General features: G+C 41.0%; 1 protein-coding gene across 1 annotated transcript in view; it reads right to left on the bottom strand.

The window, feature by feature from the left end:
- AP4E1 (adaptor related protein complex 4 subunit epsilon 1) overlaps window positions 1–27,337 on the bottom strand; it is an 81,160-nt gene that overhangs the window by 5,035 nt on the left and 48,788 nt on the right. The window contains exons 14-19 of the mRNA XM_062205911.1: window positions 25,756–26,058; window positions 23,645–23,759; window positions 12,754–12,877; window positions 7,670–7,925; window positions 3,865–4,419; window positions 1,386–1,576 (exon numbers count right to left, since the gene is read on the bottom strand). Coding sequence (XP_062061895.1) covers window positions 1,386–1,576; window positions 3,865–4,419; window positions 7,670–7,925; window positions 12,754–12,877; window positions 23,645–23,759; window positions 25,756–26,058 — 1,544 coding nt within the window. The remainder of the gene's footprint in view (window positions 1–1,385; window positions 1,577–3,864; window positions 4,420–7,669; window positions 7,926–12,753; window positions 12,878–23,644; window positions 23,760–25,755; window positions 26,059–27,337) is intronic.

Here is a 27,337-nt window from a genome sequence, read left to right as displayed (position 1 = left end):
CAGATAATTGAGTTTTTGCCACACATGTGGGAGACCTTGCACTCCCAATTCTCAGCTTCAGCCTCTGCCCAGCCCCAGCTGCTGCAGACATTTGGAGAGTGAAGCAGGAGATGGGAGCTCTGTTTCTCTAATAGATAACTTTTTTAAAAATTGGTTCACAAGACTATAAAGATCAAACAGTTAACATCTGGTGACTCAGGGGGTCGAAATACAGAAAGCCTTCATATTTATATTTTTCCATAGTATTTGATTTTTAGCGTATGTATTGGTTTACATAACATATTGGTTATGCATAATCAAGGCAGAGATTTTTTATAGGTATAGAGAATTTAATTAATATGCACAGAACTGTGTGTATATATATTATATATATATATTATACTATATATATAACTGTGTTGTATATATTGTGCTTTTTTTTTTTTTTTTTTTTTTTTGGACAGGCAGAGTTAGACAGTGAGAGAGAGAGACAGAGAGAAAGGTCTTCCTTCCATTGGTTCACCCCCCAAATGGCCGCCACGGCCGGCACGCTGCGTCGATCTGAAGCCAGAAGCCAGGTGCTTCCTCCTGGTCTCCCATGCGGGTGCAGGGCCCAAGCACTTGGGTCATCTTCCACTGCATTCCCGGGCCACAGCAGAGAGCTGGACTGGAAGAGGAGCAACCGGGACAGAATCCGGCGCCCCAACCGGGACTAGAACCCGGGGTGTAGGCGCCACAGGCGGAGGATTAGCCATGTGAGCCGCGGCGCTGGCCTCCAAAAGGCTTTTGTAATCAACCATCCACAAGATGTGACTCTGGATTTTGGTTCAGCACATTTCATCCCCCTTCTTCTTTCAAATAAATAAATAACTCTTAAAAAAAAAAACTAAATGAGAGCTGAAGTGTGAAGACGCCACTTTTAATTACTTTGGTAACACCTAGAATAATGTAAAACTTACCGTATGTTTAATAACTATGGTGAGTAACTTTATTACAGTTCTCTAAAGTATAACAGATTTTATTAAAGAATTAGTCAAATGAATAAAATACAAATGAGAGAAATTTAAAAGCTTAAAAAGAGAGTCAAGCAGGATCTGTGAAGTTATTTCAGCTTAAAAATCACTTTCTCTCAGCTCTTCCAGATCATCAACCAACCTAGACCTAAGTTGGGTCTCACATTATAATCTCTGAATATATCATTTAATTTTATCTTATGGCATAATTTGCAACTCCATATGTATTTATGTGGTTGTTCAATGTCTCTGCCCTAGACTAGAAGCTCCCTGAAGGTCAACAATGAGTCTTGGGTTAATTGCTGTTCTCCTTGGCACCTACAACAGTGCCTCTGTCCAGAAAAAAGACTTAATGAATGAACAACTTGAATTACTATTCCAGAAAGTACTTACCTAATGAAATCTAATAGTGATAAGTTCATAGAAAATTCCAACTGAGCAGAAATAGTGTCCACCATTTGATAATTTACAAAACCACAAAGGTTCCCTTGCATAAAAGGTTTCTCCATCTGCACACTGTATTGAAAGATTTTGGTATTTTCTGCTTCCGTGATAGGCAAACAGCATTCAGGTTGCTCAGTGATCTGTAAACAAAAATATTGAAGAAGGGATCAAGACAGGCTCCTATATAAATACCAATTTTATATTTAACTTTATTAATTTATTAATTTAATGTAATATAAGTTAATGGCAAACTGTATTATAAGGTGACTACCACTTCACTCACTTGGGTGATCAATGACATCATAAATAAGAGTGTCAACTGTTAAACCAACAACAGGCGTCACTGTGCACTTGCTCCCTATGCTGGACCTCTGTCCTTAATGAGTTGTACTATGAAAATTAATGGTAAAACTTGTCTTCAAACTGTACTTTATACTTTGTGTGCCTGTGTGGGTGCAAATAGTTGAAATCTCTCCTTAGTAAACAGTTGGTCTTCTGTACATAAAGTAAATTAAAAATGAATCTTAATGGAAAATGGAATGGGAGAGGGAGTAGGAGGTGGTATGGGAGTGCAGGTGGGAGTGCGGGTATAGGGGGAAGAAACACTATATCCCAAAAGCTGTACATATGAAAATTTGTATTCATTAAATAAAAACCTTCAAACAAACAAACAAAGATTCATCAGCATAGATAATTAACAAAGTACACAGGTCAAAATTATGTAACAACTGGCATTACAATTATTTATTTTTTCTTAAAGAGATATAATATGATTTTGCAGGAGAAACAGAGAGAGAGGGAGAGATCCTCCATCCTCCAGTTCACTTCCCAAATGATGCAATAATCAGGATGGAGCTAGGCTAAAGCCAGGAATCAAGAGCTTCCCCCAGGTCTCCTACGTGGGGGAAGGGGTCCAAGCACCTGGGCCATCCTCTGCTGCCCTCCCAGGCACACTTGTAGGGAGCTGGATCAGAAGCAGTGCAGCCAGGACTCAGATGGGCACCCATGTGGGATGCTAGCACTGCAGCCACAGCACAGGCTCCTGGCATTACATTTAAAATCTCTGTATAATTTTTTTAAAAAGATTACAAAATATTAGCCAGTGGTTCTCAAGCCTGGATGGCACCAGATTTCTGAAGCTAGAGGAGTTTAAAAAAACAAGACAGATGATGCCTTCCCCTTGCATTCTCCAAGCTTTACTCAAGGTATAGGGCTCGAGTTCAAGCAATGTGACTGGGTTTGGGTTCATTTTGTTTTTTAAGTTCCACAGGTGATTCTAATGTACATCCAGTCAGGAGCTTCTGTCCTGGCCAGTGACTCATACAACGCCTTATTCAATACATTCTAACTCACAGAAGAAACTGGGTCAGTTTTGTGAAAAATGGATATACTGGTCAAATCTCATTATATCCACCAACGACATACACATGACAAAAAAAATTAACATACTTCCAAAAACCACAACAGCAGTCCCTTGGAGGAGGGCCAGCGCAGTGGCGTAGCAGGTAAAGCTACCGCCTGCAATGCCGGCATCCCATATGGGCGCCGGTTCGAGTCCCAGCTGCTCCACTTCCAATCCAGCTCTCTGCTATGGCCTGGGAAAGCAGTAGAAAATGGCTTAAGTCCTTGGGCCCCTACACTCTCGTGGGAGACCTGGAAGAAGCTCCTGGCTCCTGGCTTTGGATCGGCCCAAGTCCGGTCTGGCTGTGGTGGCTATTTAGGGAGTGAACTGGTGGGTGGAAGACCTCACTCTATCTCTGCCTCTCTCTAACTCTGCCTTTCAAATAAATAAGTTTTTTTTTTTTTTTAAAGCCATCATTCTTTACTGTGCTTTATAAAAATTCACTTTATATCTGGCCTTCTCCAATACAATCTGTATTATCTTCCTTTCTTTATCTCTTTTGAATAATTTGTCACTAAATGAAAATTAAAAAAAAAAAATCCTTTCCACTTTTTCCTTGTTTCTATTGAGGAAATAAGAAGGATATGGAAGCAATTTATAAAACATCAAGGGGCCGACGCTATGGTACACAGTGGGTAAAGCTGTCACCTTTGTGCTGGCCATCCCATATGGGCGTCAGTCTCGGCTGCTCCACTTCCAATCCAGCTCTCTGCTATGGCCTAGGAAAGCAATAGAAGATGGCCCAAGTCCTTGGGCCCCTGCACCTGCGTGGGAGACCTGGAAGAAGCTCCTGGTTTTGGATTGGCCCAGCTCCAGCCATTGTGGCCATTTGGGGAGTGAACCAATGGATGGAAGAACTCTCTCTCCTCTCTCTCTGCCTCTGCCTCTAACTTTGCCTTTTGAATAAATAAATAAATCTTAAAAAATTTAAAAAAAGAATTCTTTTTAAAAAATCAGAAGAATCAATAGCAGAAACACTAAGTAAGTCCATTTAAGGTAGCAATGGCAAACCATTCATTCTCTTACCTTGAAATTTTCTGTAGGAAAAATTTCTAAATTAGCACTTTTCAATTCTGCACTACTCTTATTAGTGACTAACCAGACCACCAATAAACAGTCATCTTTGCAAATTTTGTGAGAAGACACTGATATGGTTTCATTATCACAGATCTCCATACGATCTGAATTTAAGGATTCAGCAGTTTCATCCAACAAAGATGATGCTAAAGAGATTTCCTTGGCAAATAAGACGGTAGTACATTGAGAAGGGTGAAAAATTTCCATGTTGTTATCAGCAAACAAAGACGGTGTAGACAGGTTGCAATTCGAGAGTTTCTCAACCAAGGGCAGTTCTGTCAACGACTCAGGATCCAAAAGTTCTGAGCTGAGAGAAAACTTCTTCAATTCTTTGTCTCCTCTATCCTGCAAAGTATTCAAATAATCTTCTTCATATGCCACATTTGGCAAAGAACCAAAGGAGGAACAAGTCACATTGTAAGCACTGGCTGTTTCTTCACTTTTGGATTCCTTGACTTTTGATTTCCTTCTGAACTTGTGAGAGACAGTATCTGCTTTTCCCAACTATAAAAATAAAGCATAATGATAGCATAAAAAGAAACAATTCTACTATTCGTGTTAAACATTCTTCTATAATTTCAAATGAGCAACTTGCTTGTTAATGTTCTATCAAGCACATATTAACAAAAAATCAGAGTTGAACAAAATGTTAAGCCCTAAAATTCTGACAGCTATAGAACTATGAGCTATTAGCTAATTCTTATTCCTCATTAAAACCCCATAAAATCAGAGAAAGAAATAAGGTCAAAAAGTCAGTTGTGAACAATTCTAAAAACTTGTTATATTTCAGACTATGAGAGACATTAGAAACAGTGAGAAATCTAGCCATTTTTTGAGTTTCCAGCTGTGTCTTGTAGAAATCGAAGTTATCCATAAATATAAGAATGTCCCCAATTCTGTTTTAGTAATCTATAATAATTTTATTTCATGGCCTATGAGTTAATAAGCAGGGGAAAAAAAAAAAAAAAAACGGGTTTTACTTCAAGAATCAATGGGCATGGGCCGATAGAACACTCAGCAGGAAAGAATTCCATGACTGGTAATGCGTGTCACAGACTCAGGAGACAGGAAGACAAATTTGCCATCCTTGATCTAAACTTCTAAGGAACGATCTGTGAATCTACGTAAGAGCAGTGGTAAAAGTGATCCCTTGCCTGCCGAAGTTCTGTCTAGAATCGCTGCAGCAAACAGCACTACTCGGTCCACATCTCCAATCTCTGTAGGCAACACTGCCGGGCCAGCCTTCTCATGACTGGTTAACCAGAATTCTAGTTCCCTTCTCGTACCCTCTCCATTCCCTCAAGCCCCAGCAACTTGTTCCAAATTTGAGTTTGTTTCTTACCTCCCAAGTCAGAAGCCATCTAACAAGAACTAACATGCCATTAACCGATGAACAAAAACAAGAGAAAGGCAGGCAGGGATGGATAAAGGATTTCCGTTTATTTTTTTCCCCAGTAGTTAGAGGACTCAAAGATGTGTATTAGACTACTTGGTACTGTTCCTCGGCTCACTACTGCTCTGTTCTTTCTTCTCTCTTTCATTTTGGATAGTTTCCATTACTGTGTCTTCAAGGTTAATGATTCTTTTTTTTTTTTTTTAAGATTTATTTATTTATATGAAAGGCAGAGTTACAGAGAGGGGGAGACCCAAAAAGATAACAAGATCTTCCATCTGCTGGTTCACTCCCCAAATGTCTGCAACAGCTGCGGCTGTGCAAGGTTGCAGATATGAGGCAGGAACTCCATCCAGGTCTTCCACATGGGTGGCAGTAGCCCAGGCACTTGAGCCATCATCCACTGCTTTCCAAGGTGCATTAGCAGGAAGCTGGATCAGATGTGGAACAGTGAGGACTCAAACCAATGCCCATATGGGATGCTGGCACTGCAGGTGGTGGCTTAAGCCACTGCACCACAGTACCAGCCCCAGTGATCTGTTCTTCTGCACCAGTCAATATGCTGTTAATCAGGAGCTAGACAGGCTAGAAGACACTGTAGTAACATCTTTGTTAAAATACTTCAAGTAAAGGGGAACATTTAGCCTAGTGGCTAATATACCCATATCCTGCCATCAGAATTCCTGGGTTCAAGTTCTGGCTCCAGTACCTGACTTCAGTTTCCTGCTCATGCAGACCCTGGGAGGCAGTGGTGATGACACAAGTGTGGCAGACCTGGACTGCATTCCCAGCTCCTGGCTCCAGCTCTGACCCAGTCCCAGCCATTGCAGGCATTTGAGGAGTGAACCACTGGATGGGGGTGCTTACACTCCTCTCCTTGCTTTCTCCCTCCTTCTCTCTCTCTCTCTCCACCCCATCCCCACCACACCCCATCTCTCTTCCTCTCAAAAACAAAATTAAAACTAAATAACTAAAAAGAAGTATTTAAGAAAAGCATTTCATACCCAGAGAAAGTATCTTTAGAAAATGAAGACAAAATAAAAAGGTAGAAGGTGGGGCCAGCATTGTGGCACAGCAGGTTAAGCCGCCACTTATGACGTTAGCATCCCAAATCACAGTGCCAGTTTGAGTCCCAGCTGCTCTGCTTCTGATTCAGCTTTTTATTAACTCAACTAGGAAGAAAGCAGAAGCTGGCCCAAGAACTTGGGCCCCTGCCACTCACCTGGATGGCCAGGATGGGCTCTATTCTGGCCCAGACCTGACGATTGTGGCTATTGGGGAGTAAACTAGCACATGAAAAATCTCACTTTGTCTCGCCTTCTCTTTCTGTTGCTCTGTCTTTCAAATAAGTATTTAAAAATAAAAGTAAAAGTAAAAAAAAAATAATAAATTTTGAAATAAATCTTGACCCTTACAGTGAACTACAGTACATAAAAGATTAACTCAAAACAGATCAGAGACCTAAAAGTAAAAGCCAGCTTAAATGAAACACTTCAACTTAGCCTTGATCTATGTGACTGAGAACCTCAAACACTAGAAAAATCAATAAGGCCCTGGACTGCCGGAGAAGAGCAGTGCTCTAACGAAGGGCACGACACAGAAGGAGCACACTGGTTAGTCCCAGTCCCATTTGCTTTGGCCCAGGGACAGAGGGAAAGCTGAAGCTGGGGGTAACAGCACACATGTTTGTTTGACATCATCATTAGCTTCCCCACATTCTGCATGAAGTCATCTGAGTTACAACACAGTTCCTCACAGAACTCAGGGTCCCCAAAAACAGGGAAACAGATTTTTTTTCATTCAGTTTTAGCCGGTGCCGCAAGGCGGAGGATTAGCCTGTTAAGCCACGGCGCCGGCCGCAATATTTATCATTTTTAGTGCCTGAATGGTATTCTGAAACCATAATTTATATAACTATTTTATTGTTATACCTCTAAAATGACTCTCAGTTTTTATTATTAAAAATACCATTTTGAAGCATATTTTTTCAAAAATACAGCAATATTGTTGACTATTATTGACAACACTTCAATTAAGCCCCCCTCCGAGAACTCTCCCATCTACCCACAGAGGTGGAAGTCCCGCAGTTACACTGGTAACTTCATTTGAACCCTGACCCTTGCACTAGTCAACTGGAACAAAGAGAACATCTTTGTTTCAAGTTCAATGGACTTTATGTTTCAGGGAGAGAAAAGGTGTGTCACTCACTAGTAGTACTGGAGCTAAGAGACAATGAGGAATGAAAGCTGGGGAAGCCAACTCTCACCAAGTAGACAGATGAGAGCCAGGAGCTTTTCTAGGGTCAGTTTTGTTTATAAACAGAGAACACAGATTCTTAAAGGGATATAACTGATCACTTACCAAGTTGACTGTACTTTCCGATCCTAGTCCAACAAACAATGACGATGCCAACAGCTGCTTTTCTTTCTCCTCTTTAGACTGGGTAAGGACTTGAGATTGATCCTTTTTTGTTACAGCTTGATCCACACTCTCCATTATTGTGGTCTCCTGAGGAATAGGAGCTTCAGTTTCTTCACCAATTTTATTCTCCTTCTTGGGCAGGTAGCCCTCTTTTCCCCACAATTTCTTTACACCTTCCAGCTTCAAACTGCTTGTTCTAAGGAGATTAATAATGAATACAAGTCAATTTAAATAATAACTGCTAATTAGTCACTACGTTGAGGTACTGAAAAATACATCACTGTTCATGACCTTTTAGGAACAGCTTTCACATTAAACTCTAAATGGTCAGAAGTAAAGCCTAAATCTCTAGACTTCATTTTCGTCACAGTCAACCTCCCCCTACACTCTAGCCAAATGATTTAGAGGCAGCAGTTCTCTAGACTAAGGTAAAATTTTCAGGTCACTAATTTTCACTTAAATAAGTTGGACAAAAATAAATCAGTTCTTTACTCATTCACTTTTTTAAAAAAACACCTTTAATTCTGATGGGATGAAGATCAGAAATGATTCTTAAGTTTCTTAGCTACCTGAAGAAATTATAAACCTTTTACATAAATGGGGCCAGTGCTGTGGTGTAGCAGGTAAAGCTGCTGTCTGCAGTGCCAGCATCCCATATGGGTACCAGTTTGAGTACCAACTGCTCCACTTCCAATCCAGCTTCCTGCTAATGTGTCTGGGAAAGCAGCAGAAGATGGCCCAAGTCCTTGGGCTCCTGCACCCACATGGGAAACCCAGAAGAAGTGCCTGATTTCTGGCTTCAGATGGGGCTAACTCTGGCTATTGCAGCCATTTGGGGGTTGAACCAGCAGACAGAAGATTTCTCACTCTCTGACTCTCCCTCTCTGTTACTCTGCCTTTCAAATAAATAAATAAATCTCTTTTTTAAAAAAACCTACATAAATTCACCAAATAAAATACTGCTGAAAGCAAAACATCATTCAAATGCACTCCTATGTGTAAATTCACTTTTAATCCAAGAAGCACTCTTAAAGTGCAAAGCAGCCACCACATTTTCGACTATTATGAATACACTTTTTTAAAAAAAGATTTATTTATTTATTTGAAAGTCAGAGTTACACAGAGAGAGAAAGAAAGGCACACAGAGAGAGAGAGGTCTTCCATCTGCTGGTTCACTCCCTAATTGACCACAACAGCTGGAGCTGCGCCAATCCAAAGCCAAGAGGAGCCAGGAGCTTCTTCCAGGTCTCCCACGTGGATACAGGGGCCCAAGGACTTGGGCCATCTTCTACTGTTTTCCCAGGCCATAGCAGAGAGCTGGAAGCGAAGCGGAGCGGAGCAGCCAGGACTCTAACTGGTGCTTGTATGGGATGCTGGCAATGCAGGTGGCAGCTTTACCTGCTAAGCCATAGCACCGGCCCCATAAACACACTTTTATAAAAATGAAATGAGGTTTGGTCCATAAAAATAAACAGTAAGATTTTAGGATAAAGCATGGGGTTTAGAAATTTTTTTATACCTAAGTTGAAGAATTAAAGTAGTGATCAGAAGTCAGGTGTCCAGAACAAAAAGGCTATAGAGAAGGCATCCAGGCAAAAAGGTCAGGGCCAAATTAAAAATAGGGACTCACTATTGTCCCACAAGTTACACAGCTATGAATCTAGAGTGACTAATAAAACTAAGCACAGGCTCAAACAGCCAGAGATAGTCTCAATTTTTCTCATTTAAAAACTTGTGTCCAAGGCTGGCGCTGTGACGTAGTGGGCTAAGCCTATGCCTGTGGCACCGGAATCCTACATAGGCTCTGGCTCTGCCTATCATCAACTGTATTTTCTATCATATACCATATACAGTCCAAAAAGTGGGAGAACACATAAAAGAACAACATAAAGGCACTTCATACACAAAATATGCCTCTTATTGATAATAAAATATACTGTAATTTTTAAAACATGAGTCACCTCTGGGTTTTGACACTATTATATAATACATAGTTTTATATGATATGCCTTTATATTATTTTAAACAGATCATTCAAACACATAGAAATTCTGACCTAGTAACCTTTAAAAGATTAGGAGTGTTCTTTAACTTAGCTCCAAGAATGCCCATTGAAGTGGGATGCTGCCCAGTAACAGAGCTTACAGGTAAGAAATTCTAAACTGGACGTGCTACTACTTCTCAGTGTACCAGAACAGGAGCAAATGTTTCCATTCTAAAGTTGGTTCACACTGCCAACTGCCACATAGATTCCTAATGTGAAATACTGTCTGAGCTGTGGTCCTTTTTGGAAAGAAGTTCCATTTCACGGTACAGCATATGTAATTCTTCCAGTGTTGCCAATGCCATTTTCCTGAGGGTGGCCCACGCAGTACAGGATTCCCTCAGCCCTGTCACATCCTCCTAATTCAGTACTAAAACAGCAGATGCTGTTTTAAAAGGCGCAGCGCAAGTTCCATTCTAGGTTTGAAGGATTCCTGTCTCTCCTTCCCTTGTCCCTTATTCTCTGTTTGGGGCACTTAACTGCTGTGACTTCTGCTATCACAGATCCGAAAGCCCATATCTGCCTCTGATGCTTGCAGCACCAAAATTAAAAGTAAGGGTAATAGAACAAGGGTGTTAATAGAGCAGAAAACAAAAAGGATAAAAGAATCTAAACTTAGGCTTTTTCATTCAGCGTATCATTCTACATTCCTCACCATCTATATGTGTCATTCTTGCAATACATTTTATAACCATCTCATTAGAAGAAAGACAAATGTAAGGATGAACATAAAATAAAGTGGCTGACTTCTTAATGTATAAGAATTCAAAGGGCCAGCATTGTGGTGTAGCAGATTAATGCCATGCAACGATGGCATCCCATGTGGGCACTGGTTCGAGTCCTGGATGTTCCACGTCCAATCCAGCTTCTTGCTAATGTGCCTGGGAAAGCAGCAGAACGCTTGGTCCAGCCCCGGCCATTGCAGCCATTTGGGGACTGCACCAGTGGATGGAAGATCTGTCTCTCTATATATCTCCTTCTCTCTCTGTAACTCTGATTTTCAAATAAATTAATTTAAAAATCTTAAATAAAAAAATTAGGAACTTCTGATTATAAAAAAAAGAACTCCAAATGAACTCCAAATCCAAATGTCACTCTTCAAAGTTGTTATCTTTGAGATTTTATTACACTTACTCCAACAATGCTGCCATCACTTAAAACATTTTTTAACTCTTTTAAGTGAAGTTCCTTCACTAACAAGAAAGCCATTTTTATTACTTTACTGTCAGATTAGTACATTGGCCAAAATTATTCAGACTGATCACTAATTTTACTTGTTAAACACAGCTTTTGGATGACAGGTGGGAACCTTTTTTTCTGCCAAGGGCCATTGGATATTTATAACATCATTCACAGGCCATACAAAATTATCAACTTAAAAATTAGCCTGCTAAAGATGTATTGAATTTTCAATCGCAACTGCAATGGCCTTGGCAGGGCCAGAGCAAATGATTATATGGCCCATATATGGCCCATAGGCCAGACATTCCCAATCCCTGTTTTGGATAAAGATAATAATGATGCTAAGGACAGTTATTAATAATGCCAGCTACTATTTTACAATCATTTACTATGCACTGAGTTGTAATATGCACTTTCCACACATTATCCCACCTTTAAAATTTAATCAAGGGGCTGGCGCTAGGGTGTAGCAGGTAAAGCTGGCCGCCAGCAGTGCCAGCATCCCATGTGGGCGCCAGTTGAGTCCCAGCTGCTACACTTCCCATCCAGCTCTCTGTTATGGCTTTGGTAGAAGATGGCCCAGGTCCTTGGGCCCCTGCACCTGCATGGGAGACCAGAAGGAGCTCCGGCTGTTGCAGCCATGTGGAGAGTGAACCAGCAGATGGAAGACCTCTCTCCCTCTCTCTGCCTCTACCTCTCTATAACTCTGTCTTTCAAATAAATAAATAAACCTCTGGGAAAAAAAAACTTAATCGTGCATCCAAAAGTAATTTAACCATATTTCTAAAATAAATTCTACCTTAACAAGATGAAATGTGGCTCGAAGTAAGACACTTAAACGGATTATCAATTTTCAAGGTGGCTGGAAAAAAGCTTTGAAAACGTTTTGAGCAAACTGTATCCCTTCTTCAGCTTTCTCAGGTGAAGTCAATCGCCTTATTTTATGCTCATCTCTATATCTGCCAATTCTTCCAATGAAATAATGATAAGAATTAATCAGAAGAATGACACAAATATATTATGAGGAATGTAGGTTGATATACTGAATAAAATTTTCTAAGTATTTATTTATTTATTGGAAAGTTGGAGTGACAGAAAGAGGAAGGACAGAGAGAAATAAATCTTCCATCTGCTGGTTCACTCTCCAAATGGCTGCAACAGCCAGGTCTGGGCTAAGTCGAAGCCAAGAGCCTAGAATTCCATCCGTGTCTCCCACATGGGTGGCAGGGACCCACATATCTGGACAATCTTCTGCTGCCTTCCCAGACACATGAGCAGGGAGTTGGATTGGAAGCAGAGCAGTCAGTACTTGAATTCGTACTCCAAAATGTGATGCCAATGTCACAGGTGGCAGCTTAACTTGCTATGCCACAACACCAGGTCCAAGAATATAAATTGATGTTTTTTTAAAATGTACAAGCAGCAATGAACACACACATTAATATAAGCCAAGACTTGTATACATCTTATGATGTCTTGGAAGGTAAGCAAGCTCTTAAAGAATAAGGAAATACTGTACAATATCAATGGAAAGCAATAAATACAAACTAAAAAACAATGCATATAAAATTTAGCTTTTAGGAATCCTTCTAAGTTATTACAATAAAAAATACTGTCACAAATGTGTCTCAGCCTTTGAATTATATGAAGCACAATGAACAATAAATTTCTTGGAAGTCATCCTAAAACAAACAAATAATCATGATGGTGATAAAAGAGCAGAGGCAGAAGGCAAATGGAATGCTTAAAGATATTTGAACACTCCTGCTTTCTCAATATTAGTAAGAAAGAAACTTACTCTTTCAGCCCTGTGTCAGCACTATTCCCAGACACATCTGAACCAAGTGAAATGCCAGCAGGAGACTGCCGTCCAGTGAAGCCAGATGATGAAAATGACAGTCCATATGGTTCAAAATTGAGACCTAGAATTTTAAAACAATCAGAGGTTCATATTCTCAAACAAGTAAAAATTATCAGAGTTACCTTTCCCTGCTGAAATAACTAAAAACTGGAATCCAGTGATGGTTTTTAAGCTGTAAGGTGCTTTTAGTGAAGATCTAATCAAATATTTATAAAATAAGAAAGAAGCTCTCATTTATTGAATACCTACAGTTTAAGTCTTTATACTACTAGGTTATCAAAGGCAAACTTTCATCTTTATCTTTGACTTCCCTTAGATGCTACTGAAAAGTTACTATTCTTATGCAAAAACATTTTTGTTTGTTTGCTTTAAAGATTTATTTATTTATTTGAAAGTCAGAGTTACAGAGAGGGAGAGAGGTCTTCCATTTACTGGTTCATACCCGAAATGGCCCCAACAGCCAGGGTTGGGCTAGGCCAAAGTCAGGATGCTGGATCTTCTGCTGGGTCTCCCATGTGGGTGGCAGGGGCCCAAGTACCTGCGCCCACATGAGATGCACATGCTACACCACAATGCTCCTTTCACACCCAACTTTCCTTCTAAGTAACAGAACCTTCAGTTCTTAGCTAGGTCCAAGCCAGCCAGAAGAGACATTTCTATACTCTTTTGCCATTATGTAACTTTTAGGAGGGGCACTCCTGCAAGGGTAAGCAATCATTTTTTTTTTTTTTTTCTGTTGGCTAGTTGACAACTTGATGAAGTGTAGGCAGCCATATAGGTGAAGTGGAACATCACAGATGGCAGAGAGGTAAAGTCTGGGTTTTTTATAATTAGGAATCTATCACCTTCTTAGGCTGCCTATTATTTCTGATGGGAGACAACAATAACCCCACCTACTTTGTATAAGGCCCTACTTTTGTTTTTTAATATGCTAATTAGCTAAACCTAACCCTAACTGGCAGATTTATCTTTTTGGACTGTCAAGATTATAACAAAAAGGACTTTCTTAGGCCAGCGCCATGGCTCACTTGGCTAATCCTCCACCTGCGGTGCCGGCACCCCGGGTTCTAGTCCCAGTCGGGGAGCGGGATTCTGTCCCAGTTGCTCCTCTTCCAGTCCAGCTCTCTGCTGTGGCCCGGGAAGGCAGTGGAGAATGGCTCAAGTCCTTGGGCCCTGCACCTGATGGGACACCAGGGGGAAGCACCTGGCTCCTGGCTTCAGATCGGCACAACGCGCCGGCCATGGCAGCCATTTGTGGGGTGAACCAATGGAAGGAAGACCTTTCTCTGTGTCTCTCTCTCTAACTCTGACCTTCTTAAATCAAAAAAAGTACCTTAGGCCGGCGCCGTGGCTCAACAGGCTAATCCTCCACCTTGCGGCGCCGGCACACCAGGTTCTAGTCCCGGTCGGGGCACCGATCCTGTCCCGGTTGCCCCTCTTCCAGGCCAGCTCTCTGCTGTGGCCAGGGAGTGCAGTGGAGGATGGCCCAAGTGCTTGGGCTCTGCACCCCATGGGAGACCAGGAGAAGCACCTGGCTCCTGCCATCGGAACAGCGCGGTGCGCCGGCCGCAGCGCGCTACCGCGGCGGCCATTAGAGGGTGAACCAACTGCAAAGGAAGACCTTTCTCTCTGTCTCTCTCTCTCTCTCACTGTCCACTCTGCCTGTCAAAAAAAAAAAAAAAAAAAAAAAAGTACCTTAGAAAATATAAATGCTAGGGCTGGCACTGTGGTGCAGTGGGTTAACCATCTGCAGTGCCAGCATCACATATAGGCACTGGTTCCAGCCCAGCTGCACCACTTCCAATCCAGCTCCCTGCTGCAGAAGATTGCCCAAGTGCTTGTACCCCTATATCCTTGTGGGAGAGCAGAAGATAAAACTTCTGACTCCTGGCTTGGGCCTGGCCCAGCCCTGGCCATCACTCTGTGACTCTTTCAAGTAAATAAATAAATCTTTAAAGAAAAAAAAATAAAATATAAATGCTTTCTATAATTATCCACATTTTTAAAAGAATTTTATTTATTTTTATTTGAGAGGAAGCATTATAGACAGAGAGAAGGGGAGACAGAGAGAAAGGTCTTCCACCCACTGGTTTGCTCCCCAAATGGTCGCAATGGCCAGAGCTGGGCTGATCCAAATCCAGGAGCCAGGAGCTTCTTCTGGGTCCCCTACATGGGTACAGGGCCAAATCACTTAGGCCATCTTGCACTGCTATCCCAGGCCATAGCAGAGAGCTGGATCAAAAGAAGAGCAGCCAGGACACAAACGGGTGCCCATATGGGATGCCGGAACCACAGACAGATGCTTAACCTACTATGTCACAGTACCGGCCCCAATTATCCACATTTTACAAATGAGAAGTCATAGCAAAGAGTCTGACACAGGGGACAGCATTGTGGTGTAGCGTATAAAGCCATTGCCTGCAATGCTGACATCCCATGTGGGTGCCAGTTCATGTACAGGCTACTCCACTTCCCATCTAGCTTCCTGCCAATGGCATAGGAAAGCTGTGGAGACAGCCAAAGTTCTGCGCTCCTGCCACCCATGTGTGAGACCCCGATGAAGCTCCTGCACCCGGCTGTGGCCTGGTTCAGCCAGGGCCTTTATGACCAGTTGGGGAGTGAACCAACTGACTTCTCTCTGTTTGTCTCTAACTCTTTTAAATAAATAAATCTAAAAAAAAGAAAGAAAGAAAGAAAAGGAAAGTTTGCCACAAATTTACAGACTGTGAACACAGGAAATGACACAGCCAGATAAGAACAGATACTTGTCTCAGGAGCAGTCCAGCAAAGTAAAATTTACTTCCACAGAAGGATGTGCCACCAACAAAAGCCTAGCAAGCAAGCACCCTGTGTTGGTGGTCCACTCAGGTTTTAACCCTAATACTACTTAATTCCTTTTAAAAAAAATTTATTCATTTATTTGAAAGGCAGAGGTATAGAAGCAGAGGCAGAGAGAAAGAGGGCTACAACATATTTGGATAATGATTTTTTTTTTTTTTTTTTTTGGACAGGCAGAGTTAGACAGTGAGAGAGAGACAGAGAGAAAGGTCTTCCTTCTGTTGGTTCACACCCCAAATGGCCACTATGGCCGGCGCGCCACACCAATCCAAAGCCAGGAGCCAGGTGCTTCCTCCTGGCCTCCCATGCAGGTGCAGGGCCCAAGGACTTGGGCCATCCTCCACTGCCTTCCCGGGCCACAGCAGAGAGCTGGACTGGAAGTGGAGCAACTGGGACAGAATCTGGTTCCCCAACCAGGACTAGAACCCGGAGTACTGGCGCCACAGGCAGAGGATTAGTCAAGTGAGCCATGGTGCTGGCCTGGATAATGATTTAATACATAATCCACACTGATTCCTAAATGCTTTTCTTGGGTGGGGACTGGTAATCAAGTTCATTCCCATCACTCCATCAATCACTGTAATTGTTAGTATCTTAGAATATTTTCCTCAAATTTATTTTTTATAAACTAAACATTTTTCTACCCAAAAGAACTAAGTATCAGTTATTAAAGTGACATTTAACCACTAATCTCTGAAAATGAAAAATCTTCTGTAATATCAGTACCAGACTGACTGATACTTGAAGGATTCCAGAATTAACAACTCTTTATGGATAAAATGCCTATGCTCCCCCACTCTTTATTTTCTGTCTTATAGCTAGTTCTAGTCTTACACGTAATTTTATTCTTTATTCCACAAGTATTTATTAAATACTTGCTATTTCCTATCTCATAGTAAATTTCCTTTTCTATGACAGTCTAAACACATGAAATTTCAATTTTGCTTTAAAGAAATTTTGAAAAATAGATTTGGGAGAAGAGAGGAAGAGCCTAATTTGAGAATTTAACCCATTTATAATGATGGTTCTATGAGGGAAAAAATGTACTTGGCAAAGACTGCATCAGCATAGGGAATTTAGGCTATTATATTTGGTTCAGCCACGTAACTTATATTAAAAAGGAAAACAGGCAATGTCAGGAATCAGGCACACTCTCCTACCTACTCCCTCCTTTCCCCACTCCTGACTTTATTAATCGCCAACTGATAGGCCCTAGACATTTGAAAATAAGGAAATATGGAAGCTGGACCAAGTCTCTCACTGTGGAATTCTATAGACTGTCATTCCATACCCTGGACGTCCTAAGACTTTTATATGAAGCACAGACACAGGTTGGAAGTTGTAATTCAAAACTTTACTTTTTTCCCTCCACATATTCTATCAATGTATAAAGAGTTAATGGAGGCCGGTGCCGCGGCTCAATAGGCTAATCCTCCGCCTAGCGGCGCCGGCACACCGGGTTCTAGTCCCGGTCAGGGCACCGATCCTGTCCCGGTTGCCCCTCTTCCAGGCCAGCTCTCTGCTGTGGCCAGGGAGTGCAGTGGAGGATGGCCCAAGTGCTTGGGCCCTGCACCCCATGGGAGACCAGGATAAACACCTGGCTCCTGCCATCGGATCAGCGCGGTGCGCCGGCCGCAGCGCGCTACCGCGGCGGCCATTGGAGGGTGAACCAACGGCAAAAGGAAGACCTTTCTCTCTGTCTCTGTCTCTCACTGTCCACTCTGCCTGTCAAAAAAAAAAAAAAAAAAAAAAGAGTTAATGGAGAGAAAACTGATTACTCTTTGAAAGAGAACTGAATTTTCTAGGCCATCAGTTATGACTTTGCTAAACAATTTAACAGAAGCCTTAAAAGATGGAAATTGCAATGAATCTGTAGATTACTTTGGGCAGTACAGACATTTTAACAATATGAGCCTTCCAATTAAAGAACAAAGGGTAGCTTTCCATTTATTTGTGTCTTGATTTCTTTCTTCAATGTTTTGTTGTTTTCAGTACATAAGTCATGTAACTTCTCAGCTAAGTTTATTCCTAGATGGCTTTTTTTTTTTTTTTTTGATGCTATTGTAATTGAGTTTCTTTTCCTAATTTCCTTTTTTTTTTTTTTTTTTTTGAAAGGTCTTCCTTTTGCCATTGGTTCACCCTCCAATGGCTGCCGCGGCCGGTGCACTGCGGCCGGCGCACTGCGCTGATCCGAAGCCAGGAGCCATGTGCTTCCTCCTGGTCTCCCATAGGGTGCAGGACCCAAGCACTTGGGCCATCCTCCACTGCACTCCTGGGCCATAGCAGAGAGCAGGCCTGGAAGAGGAGCAACCGGGACAGAATCCGGCGCCCCGACTGGGACTAGAACCCGGTGTGCTGGCTCCGCAAGGCGGAGGATTAGCCTATTGAGCCGCGGCATCGGCCCCTAATTTCCTTTTCTAATAGTTCAGTGTTGGTGTACAGAAACACAACTAATTTCTATATGTTGATTTTTTGTATCCACAAACTACTGAATTTGTTATTAGTTCTAAGAGTTTCTTAATAGACTCAACAGAGTTTTCTACATGGAATATCACGCCATCTGCAAAGAGGGCTAACGTACTTTTTTCCAGTTAGGATGCCTATTCTTTCTTTTTCTTGCTGAATTGCTCTGGCTAGGACTCCCAGCACTACACTGACCAGAAATGGGAAGAACGGGCATTGTTGTCTTATTCCTGACTTTAGAGGAAAAGCTTTCAGTTCTTCACTGTGGGCTTTTCATGTATGACCTTTACTATTTTGAGAGCTTTCATTTTATTCCTATTTTATTTAGTTTTTGTCATGGAAGGGTGTTGAATTTTGTCAAATGATTTTTGTGCCTCTATTTAGAAACTCATTATGGTTTTTATACTTTATTCTGCCAAAGTAGATGCAAACATTAATTATTTTTCATATGTTGAATTATTACATACTAAGGATAAATACTACTAAATCATGGTATATGATCTATATGATTCTTTCAATGTACTGCTGGAATTAGTTTGCTAGTATTTTGCTGAGGGTTGCCATACCTATATGGTTGGGGATATTAACCTGGAGTTTTCTTATTTGGTAGAGTCTTTGTCTAGCTTTTGTATCAGACAACACCAATGTTGGTCTCACAAAATGAGTTTGTAAGAAAGATTGATACTGGGGCCAGTACTGTGGCATAGCAGGTAAAGCCACTGCCTACAGTGCCGCCTTCCCATATGGGCACCAGTTCAAGTGCTAGCTGCTCCATTTCGGATCCAGCTCTCTGCTATGGCCTGGGAAATCAGTAGAAGATGGCCCAAGTCCTTGGACCCCTGCATCCACGTGGGAGACCCGGAAGAAGCTCCTGGCTCCTGGCTTTGGATCCGTGCAGCTCCAGGTGTCGCAGCCATCTGGGGAGTGAACCAACGATGGAAAAAGACCACTCCCTCTCTCCCTCTCTCTCTGCCTCTCTGTAACTGTCTTTCAAATAAATAAATAAATCTTAAAAAATAAAAAGATTGACATTAATTCTTCTTTAAATGCTTGGTAGAAGTAGGTGTTTTTCAAGATGTCCATGCTCCACATCAGAGTGATGGAGTTTGATTCTCAGCTCCAGCTCCCGACTCCAGCTTCCAACTAATGTAAACTCCAGTAAGCAATGGTGATAGCTCAAGTAATTGGGTTCCTGCCACCCATCTGGGATACCTGGATTGTGTTCTCAGTTCCTGGTTCCAGCCCCAGCCCCATCTCAGGCATGGTAAGCATCTGGTGAGTTAATCGGGAGTTGGGAGTTCACCTTTTTTTTTTCTTTTAAAAGATTTATTTATTTGAGAGGCAGAGTTACAGAGAAAGGGAAAGACAGAAAGAAAGGTCTTCTGTCCACTGATTCATTCTCCAGATGGACACAATGGCTGGAACTGGACCAATCTGAAGACAGGAGCTTGGAGCTTCTTTCAGGTCTCCCCCATGGTTGTAGGGGTCCAAGTGCTTGGGTCCTCTTTCACTGCTTTCCCAGGCCATTAGCAGGGAGTTGGATGGGAAGTGGAACAGCCGGGACTCGAACTGGCGAACAATGGGATGCCAGTGCCACAGGCAGAGGCTTAACCTACTACACCTCAGGGCTGCCCTCTTTATTCATGCTTTCTCTATCTCTCCCCCTAGCCCTGTGTGTGTGTGTGTATGTCTATGCATCTCAAATACATACAAAACAGTACTTGAAAAATGTTTGGTAGAATTTATCCACAGTGAAAAACTACAAAAGACCAAAAATAGCCAAATCAATCTTGAGAAGTAAGAATGAAGCTGGAGGTATCACACTTCCTTATTTCAAAATATATTACAAAACTACAATAATCAAAACACTGTGGTACTATCAAAAAGAGAAACATAAAGTCCAGTGAAACAGAAACTAAGAAATAAATCCATGAACATGTGGTCAACTGATCTTTGACAAGGATGCCCAGTATACAGTACTTTCCTCTCTTATCCACAGTTTTGCTTTCTGCAGTCTGTTATCTATGGTCAACTTCTGTCTGAAAATACTCACATTAAATGGGGAATTCCAGAAACACACAATTCTAAAGTTTTGAACTATACACCATTTTGAATAACACAACGAAATTTTATGCTACCCTGCTCTGCACCTCCCAGGCATGAAACCATCCCTTTGTTCAGAGTATCCATGCTGTGTATGTTACCCACTCATCAGTCACTTAATCACTATCCCAGTTATCAGACTGACTGTTGAAATATCACAGTGTTTATGTTCAAGTCACCATTATTTTACTTAATGATGGTCCCAAAGCACAAGAGCAGTGATGTAAATGAGACACCAGAACACAAAACATGGAGGAAAGACTAACTCTGATACTATGTGGCAATGCTACAGGACATATAAAACACATATAAAAACATGTATTAGGTTCAGTATTATCCAGTTTCAGGTCTTGGAATGCAGGCCCCATGGTTAAGGGAGGACTACTGTACACAACAGGGAAAGGATAGTATGCTCAATAAATGGTGTGGGGAAAACTGGCTGTCCACAGGCAAAAGAATAAAATTGGACCTTTTCTTTTACCACAAAGAAAAATCAACTCAAAATGGATTAAAGTCTGAAATGTAAGACCTGAAGCTATAAAACTACTTGAAGAAAACATAAAAGAAAAGCTTCATAATATTGGTCTTCATAATGATTTCACAGATATGACACTAAATATACAACAAAAGCAAAGATAAACAAGTGGAAATACATCAAACTAAAACGCTTCTGCACAGTAAACAATGAACAAAGTAAAAAGGCAATCTACAGAATAGGAAAAAGTATCTGTAAACCATTATTTGATAAGGGGTTAATCTCCAAACTAAGTAAGACATACCTATGATTCCTCAGTATAAGGAACTAATAACTTGATTAAACCAATGCTAAGAACTTAAAAATAAACTTTTCTCCAATGACACACAAATGGCCAACAAATCTATGAAAAAATGCTCAATATCATTAATCATGAAGGAAATGCTAATCTAAACCACAATAAGATTACCAACTCCCAACCGCAGGATAGTTACTATCAAAAAAGCAAAGGACAGTAAGTGTTGACAAAGATGTGGAGAACCTAGAACTCTTGTACACTACTGGTGGAAATGCAAAATGGCAAAGCCACTATGGAAAGCAGTATGGAAGTTCCTTAGAAAATTAAATACAGAAATATCATAGGGGGGGCGGGCATTCTGGCATAGCAAGTTAAGTCATCGCCTATGATGACAGCATCCCATATGGGCACCAGTTCCAGTTCTAGTTACTCCACTTCTAATTCAGCTCCTTGTTATTGCACCTGGGAAAGCAGAGGAAAACGGCCAAAGTCCTTGGGATCCTGCACCCATGTACAAGACCCGGATGAAGCTCCTGGATCCTGGCTTTGGCCTGGCCCAACCTTGGCATCTGGAGAGCAAATCAGTGTAAGGAAGATCTCTCTATCTTTCTATCTCTAACTCTGACTTTCAAATAAATAAATAAATCTGGAAAAAAAAAAAAAAGAAAGAAAGAAAGACCACATGATCCAGCAATCCCACTTCTGGGTATTTATCCAAAAGAACTGAAATCAGGATCACAAAGATTTATCAGCCTTTCATTGCTCTTTGCAGTACTGCTCACAATCATCAAGAAGAGCAAACAACTATCAGTCCATCAACTGATGAATGGAATACCACTGAGCCTTAAAAAGAAATTCCTCAATACACGACAACATGGATGAACCTGAGGATAACATGCTAAATTAAATAAGCCAATCAGAGAAAGACAAATACTTCATGATTCCATTTACATGGGGTTATCTAAAAATAGTCAAACTAATAGAATCAAAGAGTAGAATGGTGGTTGCAAGGGCTAAAGTGAGAGGAAAATGAGTAAATAATCAGCAGGCATGGAATTTCAACCAAGCAACATGAATAAGCACTGAAGATCTGCTGTACAACACTGTATCTACGTAGATGGAAAAATAAGAAAAGTAAAAATAACTATTTGCTTCCACAAAATGATAACATAAAGCTTATTATTAGAGTTTTTAACTTTTTGGTCTCATTTTAGGGACAACTGTTGAGTTATACTCATAACTAAATTTGTCTAGCACAGAGCCTAGAAAATAGTAAGTACATGGGGCAGGTGTTAGGCTTGTAGTTTAGACACTGGCTGGGATGCCTGCATCACATATCACAGTGCCTGGGTTTAAGACCTGTCTCCAGCTCCTGATTCCAGTTTCCTGCTAATAAGGACCCTGAAGCAGTGGTGATGGCTCAAGCAGTTGGGATGGCTCAAGTAATTGCCACCCATGTGGGAAAGCTGGATTGAGGAGCCATTGCAGGCGTTTGGAAACTAAACCTGTGTACAGTAGATGGGACTACTGCTCTTATTCATATCTTTGCCTCTCCAAAAAAAAAGGAACCATTCACTCAACGAAATCACTACATGACAATCTTAAAAAGATCTTGAGCATCTTACCAGTCAGTACTGACATTCTGAACCATTCACATGCAAATTTCCCTTACACCATACAAATAACTCAGTGATTTTTACCTTTGCGAAGATCAAAAGATGTCTTTCCCTGACAGGGTGCATTTTTTTAAGCTATTCTTTCCTAACTTCACTGATCAGATATGAAAGAAGCACTCTAAAATACTTTAAAAAATACCAGACTGCTCAGAATGAAAATGAAACTCACTAAGTTCAGAGTCACCAGGGTTTTTTCCAGAAAATGTCCCAGATACGTTCACAGTGGTATGTGTCAGCCCTCCAACAGTGAGCAGAATGACAATTCCACCTTCAAGTTCTTTCAAAACTCCATAATGGGGGTTGGCGCTGTGGCATGGCAGGCAAAGCTGCCATGTAGCAGGTAAAGCTGCTGCCTGCAGTGCCAGCATCCCATATGGGTGCCAATTTGAGTCCCAGCTGCTCCACTTCCCATCCAGTTCCCTGCTAATGTGCCTAGGAAAGCAGTAGAAAATGGCCCAAGTCCTTGGGCACCTGCACCCACATGGGAGACCCAGAAGAAGCACCTGGCTCCTGGCTTCGGATCAGCCCAGCTCTGGGAGTAAACCAGTGGATAGAAGACCTCTCTCTCTGCCTCTGCCTCTTTTTGTAACTCTTTCAATACAGTAGGTAAAGCCACAGCCTATGACACCGATGCCAGCATCCCATATAAGCAACAGCTCATGTCCTGGTTGCTCCACTTCCAACCCAGCTCCCCGCTAATGGCCTAGGAAAAGCAGAAGATGGCCCAAGTGTTTGGGACCCTACCACCTACACAGGAGACAGAAATGAATCTCTTGGTTTCAGCCTCGCCCAGTCCTGGCCTTTGCAGTCATCAGGAAGTGAACTAGCAGATGGAAGATTTCTTTCTGTCTCTTTCTCTCTCTCTGTAACTCTCTCAAATAAATAGATTAATTAAAAAAAAAAAAATCCAGGATGATTATCACATCTTAAGCGCTTACGTACATGGCTCTGGCAGCACCTCTAGGCTACTATTACCTTTCTCTTGAGAAAGCTTTTCCTCCTGGCGTTGGTGATGAGGTTTGTAAGGTGCTGCTCCTTGACTGAGTCCTTCAGCCACAAAACCATCCAGAAAAGATAAAGAAGCATCCACCTATATGAAAATGAAGCAGTAGTCACTTATTAACACTATTTATCCTCAACAGCAGACAGTACATTCACACAAATAATTTCAGCACATATACCCTAAAATATTTTTAGGGAAAAACAGAAGCTACAATGCTAAAAAAATTATGCAACTCTCTAGCTTTTTGAAACATCTACAATCAGATCACCCAGTTAAGAATATAACAACAATATAAATAAATATAAATATAAATATATATAAATATAAATTCCTGAACTATTACATACCAATAGAGACTGTCACCAGATATAAATCTCTTCACTGCAGTTTCCCAGAAGGGACTCTTCTGTTCCTGCCTATTCAGAATCAGTACTGAATATAAGTTTTCACTGTACTGAGAACACATATTTGAACATCTAATATCAGGGTTTCATTATTAGGGTCTATGATGGAGACAATGGAAGACACAGTTCCTACCCTCAGGAGATCTAGAACCCATCAGCAGACAGACTTGTGCTGTAAGGTAGTGACTGCCCTGGTTTTCTGCTAAGGGCTAAAATCAAGGTATTAGTAGGGCCGGTTTCCCCTTGGTGCTCCAGTGGAGAAATCATTCCTTGTCTCTTTCAGCTATTCTAGACTGCTAGCATTCCTTGGCTTGTGGCCACATCATTCTAATGCCTTCTCTTCTCTGACCTCTTACCCCACTTTTATAATCTGTGATTATATCATGATTATCAAGATAGCCAGGATAACCTTCCCATCATGAAATATTTAATCTCATCGCATCTGCAAAGTCCCTTTTCAAAGAAAACATATGCACAGATTCCAGGGCTTAGGATGTGGACATTCATGAAGGCTCCCATTATGATTTTAATTATCTTATTCCCTTCTACCTAAAAATGCTTTTTTTTACAGATCAATGAACAATTGCTTAATTTTAGCAGAAACAGAAAGGTGTAAGAGGATGATTAAGTGGAAAAAAAGAAATTGTAAGAAAAAGTGAAGGGAAAAGGAGCAGATAAAAATGAGATATATACAAGAAGATACAGCAGTGAAGACTTCAGAAACCGCAGGCTCATTCTCCTGATGCAGCCACGTATGTGCAAACTGTTCAGATACTTAGAACAGCCGGTAATTGTCAAACACACTCTGAATTTGGAAAGGTTTTGTTTCAATAAGATTCTTAAGATGGTGTTGTGTCATAATTCTGTTTTACTGGAGGCACAAGGAAGGGAAGCGTAGCTATTCCCTAGTGAAATACTGGCACAGCGTATTTATTCACTCCTTCAGTGAACATCTCTAAAATACCTGCCATATGTTAAAAAAAAAAAAAAAAAAAGACCTCTGTCTTTCAGGAACTATTAAAAAGAACTAATGAACAAATGTTCAAAATGAATACAGCACATGAAAACTTGAGTGAAAATGAATATTAACACTGCCATGCTCTTCTCTTTCTCAATTATATGACATCTAACACACAAAAATTAGAATAATTCCTGGCTTCCCTTTGGAAGTTCGCTAATTTACACCAATCTAAATGACAGGTTGGTATGAATTAACAGAACACTAGCTTAAAAGGTGTGGTGGTTGAATACAGGTCAGAAAAAAAAGATGGGTGATCAGACCTCAAAGCGATATAGAATTTATATGGGAGATGGACAAAATGAAATGGAAAGCCATTTTTTTAATATATTCTCAAAGAACACAGAGTAACAATAAATGACACAGAATGTTAGATTAAAAGAAATTCCCGAACTGTTACATACCGAAAGAGACAGTCACAGGATATAAATCCCTTCACTGTAGTTCTCCAGAAGAGATTCTTCTGTTCCTCTCTATTTAGAATCAGTACTCAATGGAAGTTCTCAAATTCTTTCTCACAGTAAGTAATGTGAGAGAAACTCCAACCCTCATCGTAAGCGCTACATGTATTTTGATATATTCCTGACACATCACAAATGCAAGAATTACTCTATGATTAAAGACAATGCAACTTTAAAAAGATGGAGCACAGATGTCTCACCATCATATCTTCACAACTCTTATCAACTGGAAGCAGACTCTTCATGAGTTCCATGTTCTCATGCAAATGTTTTAATTCAAATGCATGCTGTCTCATACAGGTATCCAAAGATACGGTAAATTCTTGTATTAATTTCTCAACTATAGTAGAAGAATGTGCTTGGGGAGTCAATTTAGTTACAGCAGCAATTAACCAGGCTTTTGTTTCTGAAGAAATGGAGTCATTCATAAGTAATTTGTAGAGTTTGGTTATAACTTCTTCTGTCATTTCCTTATCTAAGAGGTAGGAATATTCCCCTAACACCTATTAGAAAAACAGAGATGTTTATACATAAATATCAAGTTATATAGTAAAATACACTCAAAAATACCTACTTCAAGAGTGAATTTAATCTATATTAAACATACTCTCTCAGAGAAAGTATCAAATATACACATATATTTAAGCATCAAAATTATACCAAGAATATTAAATACAAAAGAATCAAAACTGAATACTAAAAGGTTTTCTAAATCTTGTCATTAACAACATATAAAACAAGTTAGTTTTCTTCTGAACTTCTAAAGTTGGTTATGTTGTTTTTTAAAATCTTTATAATTTTTATTAACATGTTCTATTTGTACATTTTATGTACAGTATCTCAACACATACATAGCATAAATCATAAAGCATAAGCGAGGCAGCTTAGCAATTTTTTTTTAATATTTACTTTTATTTATTTATTTGAAAGACAGAGTTACAGGGAAAGCTACAGACAAAGAGAGAAAGAAGTCTTCCATATACTGGTTCATTCCCCAGACGGCCGCAATGGCTGAAGGTGAGTCAATCTGAAGTCAGGAGCCAGGAGCTTCTTCAAGGTCTCCCACACAGGTGCAGGGGGCCAAGGACTTGGGCCATCTTCTGCTGCTTCCCCAGGCCATAGCAGGGAGCTGGATCAGAAGAGGAGCAGCCGGGACTAGCACCAGTGCCCACATGGGATGCCGGAGCTTCAGGCCAGGGCTTGTGCCAGTGCCAGCCTCTTTTTTTTTTTTTTTGTAAGATTTATTTGATTTATTTTTATTTATTTGAAAGAGTTACAGAGAGAGGTAGAGAGAGGTGGAGAGAGAAAGAGAGAGAGGTAACTTTGCAATTCTTTTTTTTTTTTTTTTTGACAGAGTGGACAGTGAGAGAGAGACAGAGAGAAAGGTTTTCCTTTTGCCGTTGATTCACCCTCCAATGGCCGCCAGGAGCCAGGTGCTTCCTCCTGGCCTCCCATGCGGGTGCAGGGCCCAAGGACCTGGGCCATCCTCCACTGCACTCCCGGGCCACAGCAGAGAGCTGGCCTGGAAGTGGAGCAACCGGGACAGAATCTGGCGCCCTGACCGGGACTAGAACCTGGTGTGCCAGCGCCGCAGGCGGAGGATTAGCCTAGTGAGCCGTGGTGCTGACCAACTTCGCAATTCTTAATCTTTTCTGCTTGGAGCATACATCTCTCTTGCAATTCTGTAGAGCTATATGATACAGTCACCCTACCATACTATGGAACACCAGAACCTATTACTTCTTTTTTTTTTTTTTTTTTTTTTGACAGGCAGAGTGGACA

The sequence above is a fragment of the Lepus europaeus genome, chromosome 11 (assembly GCF_033115175.1).
Source record: "Lepus europaeus isolate LE1 chromosome 11, mLepTim1.pri, whole genome shotgun sequence".
Classification (NCBI taxonomy): Eukaryota; Metazoa; Chordata; class Mammalia; order Lagomorpha; family Leporidae; genus Lepus; species Lepus europaeus.
Note: the sequence above shows the minus strand (reverse complement) of the source record. Positions and strands in the feature narration are given on the sequence as shown.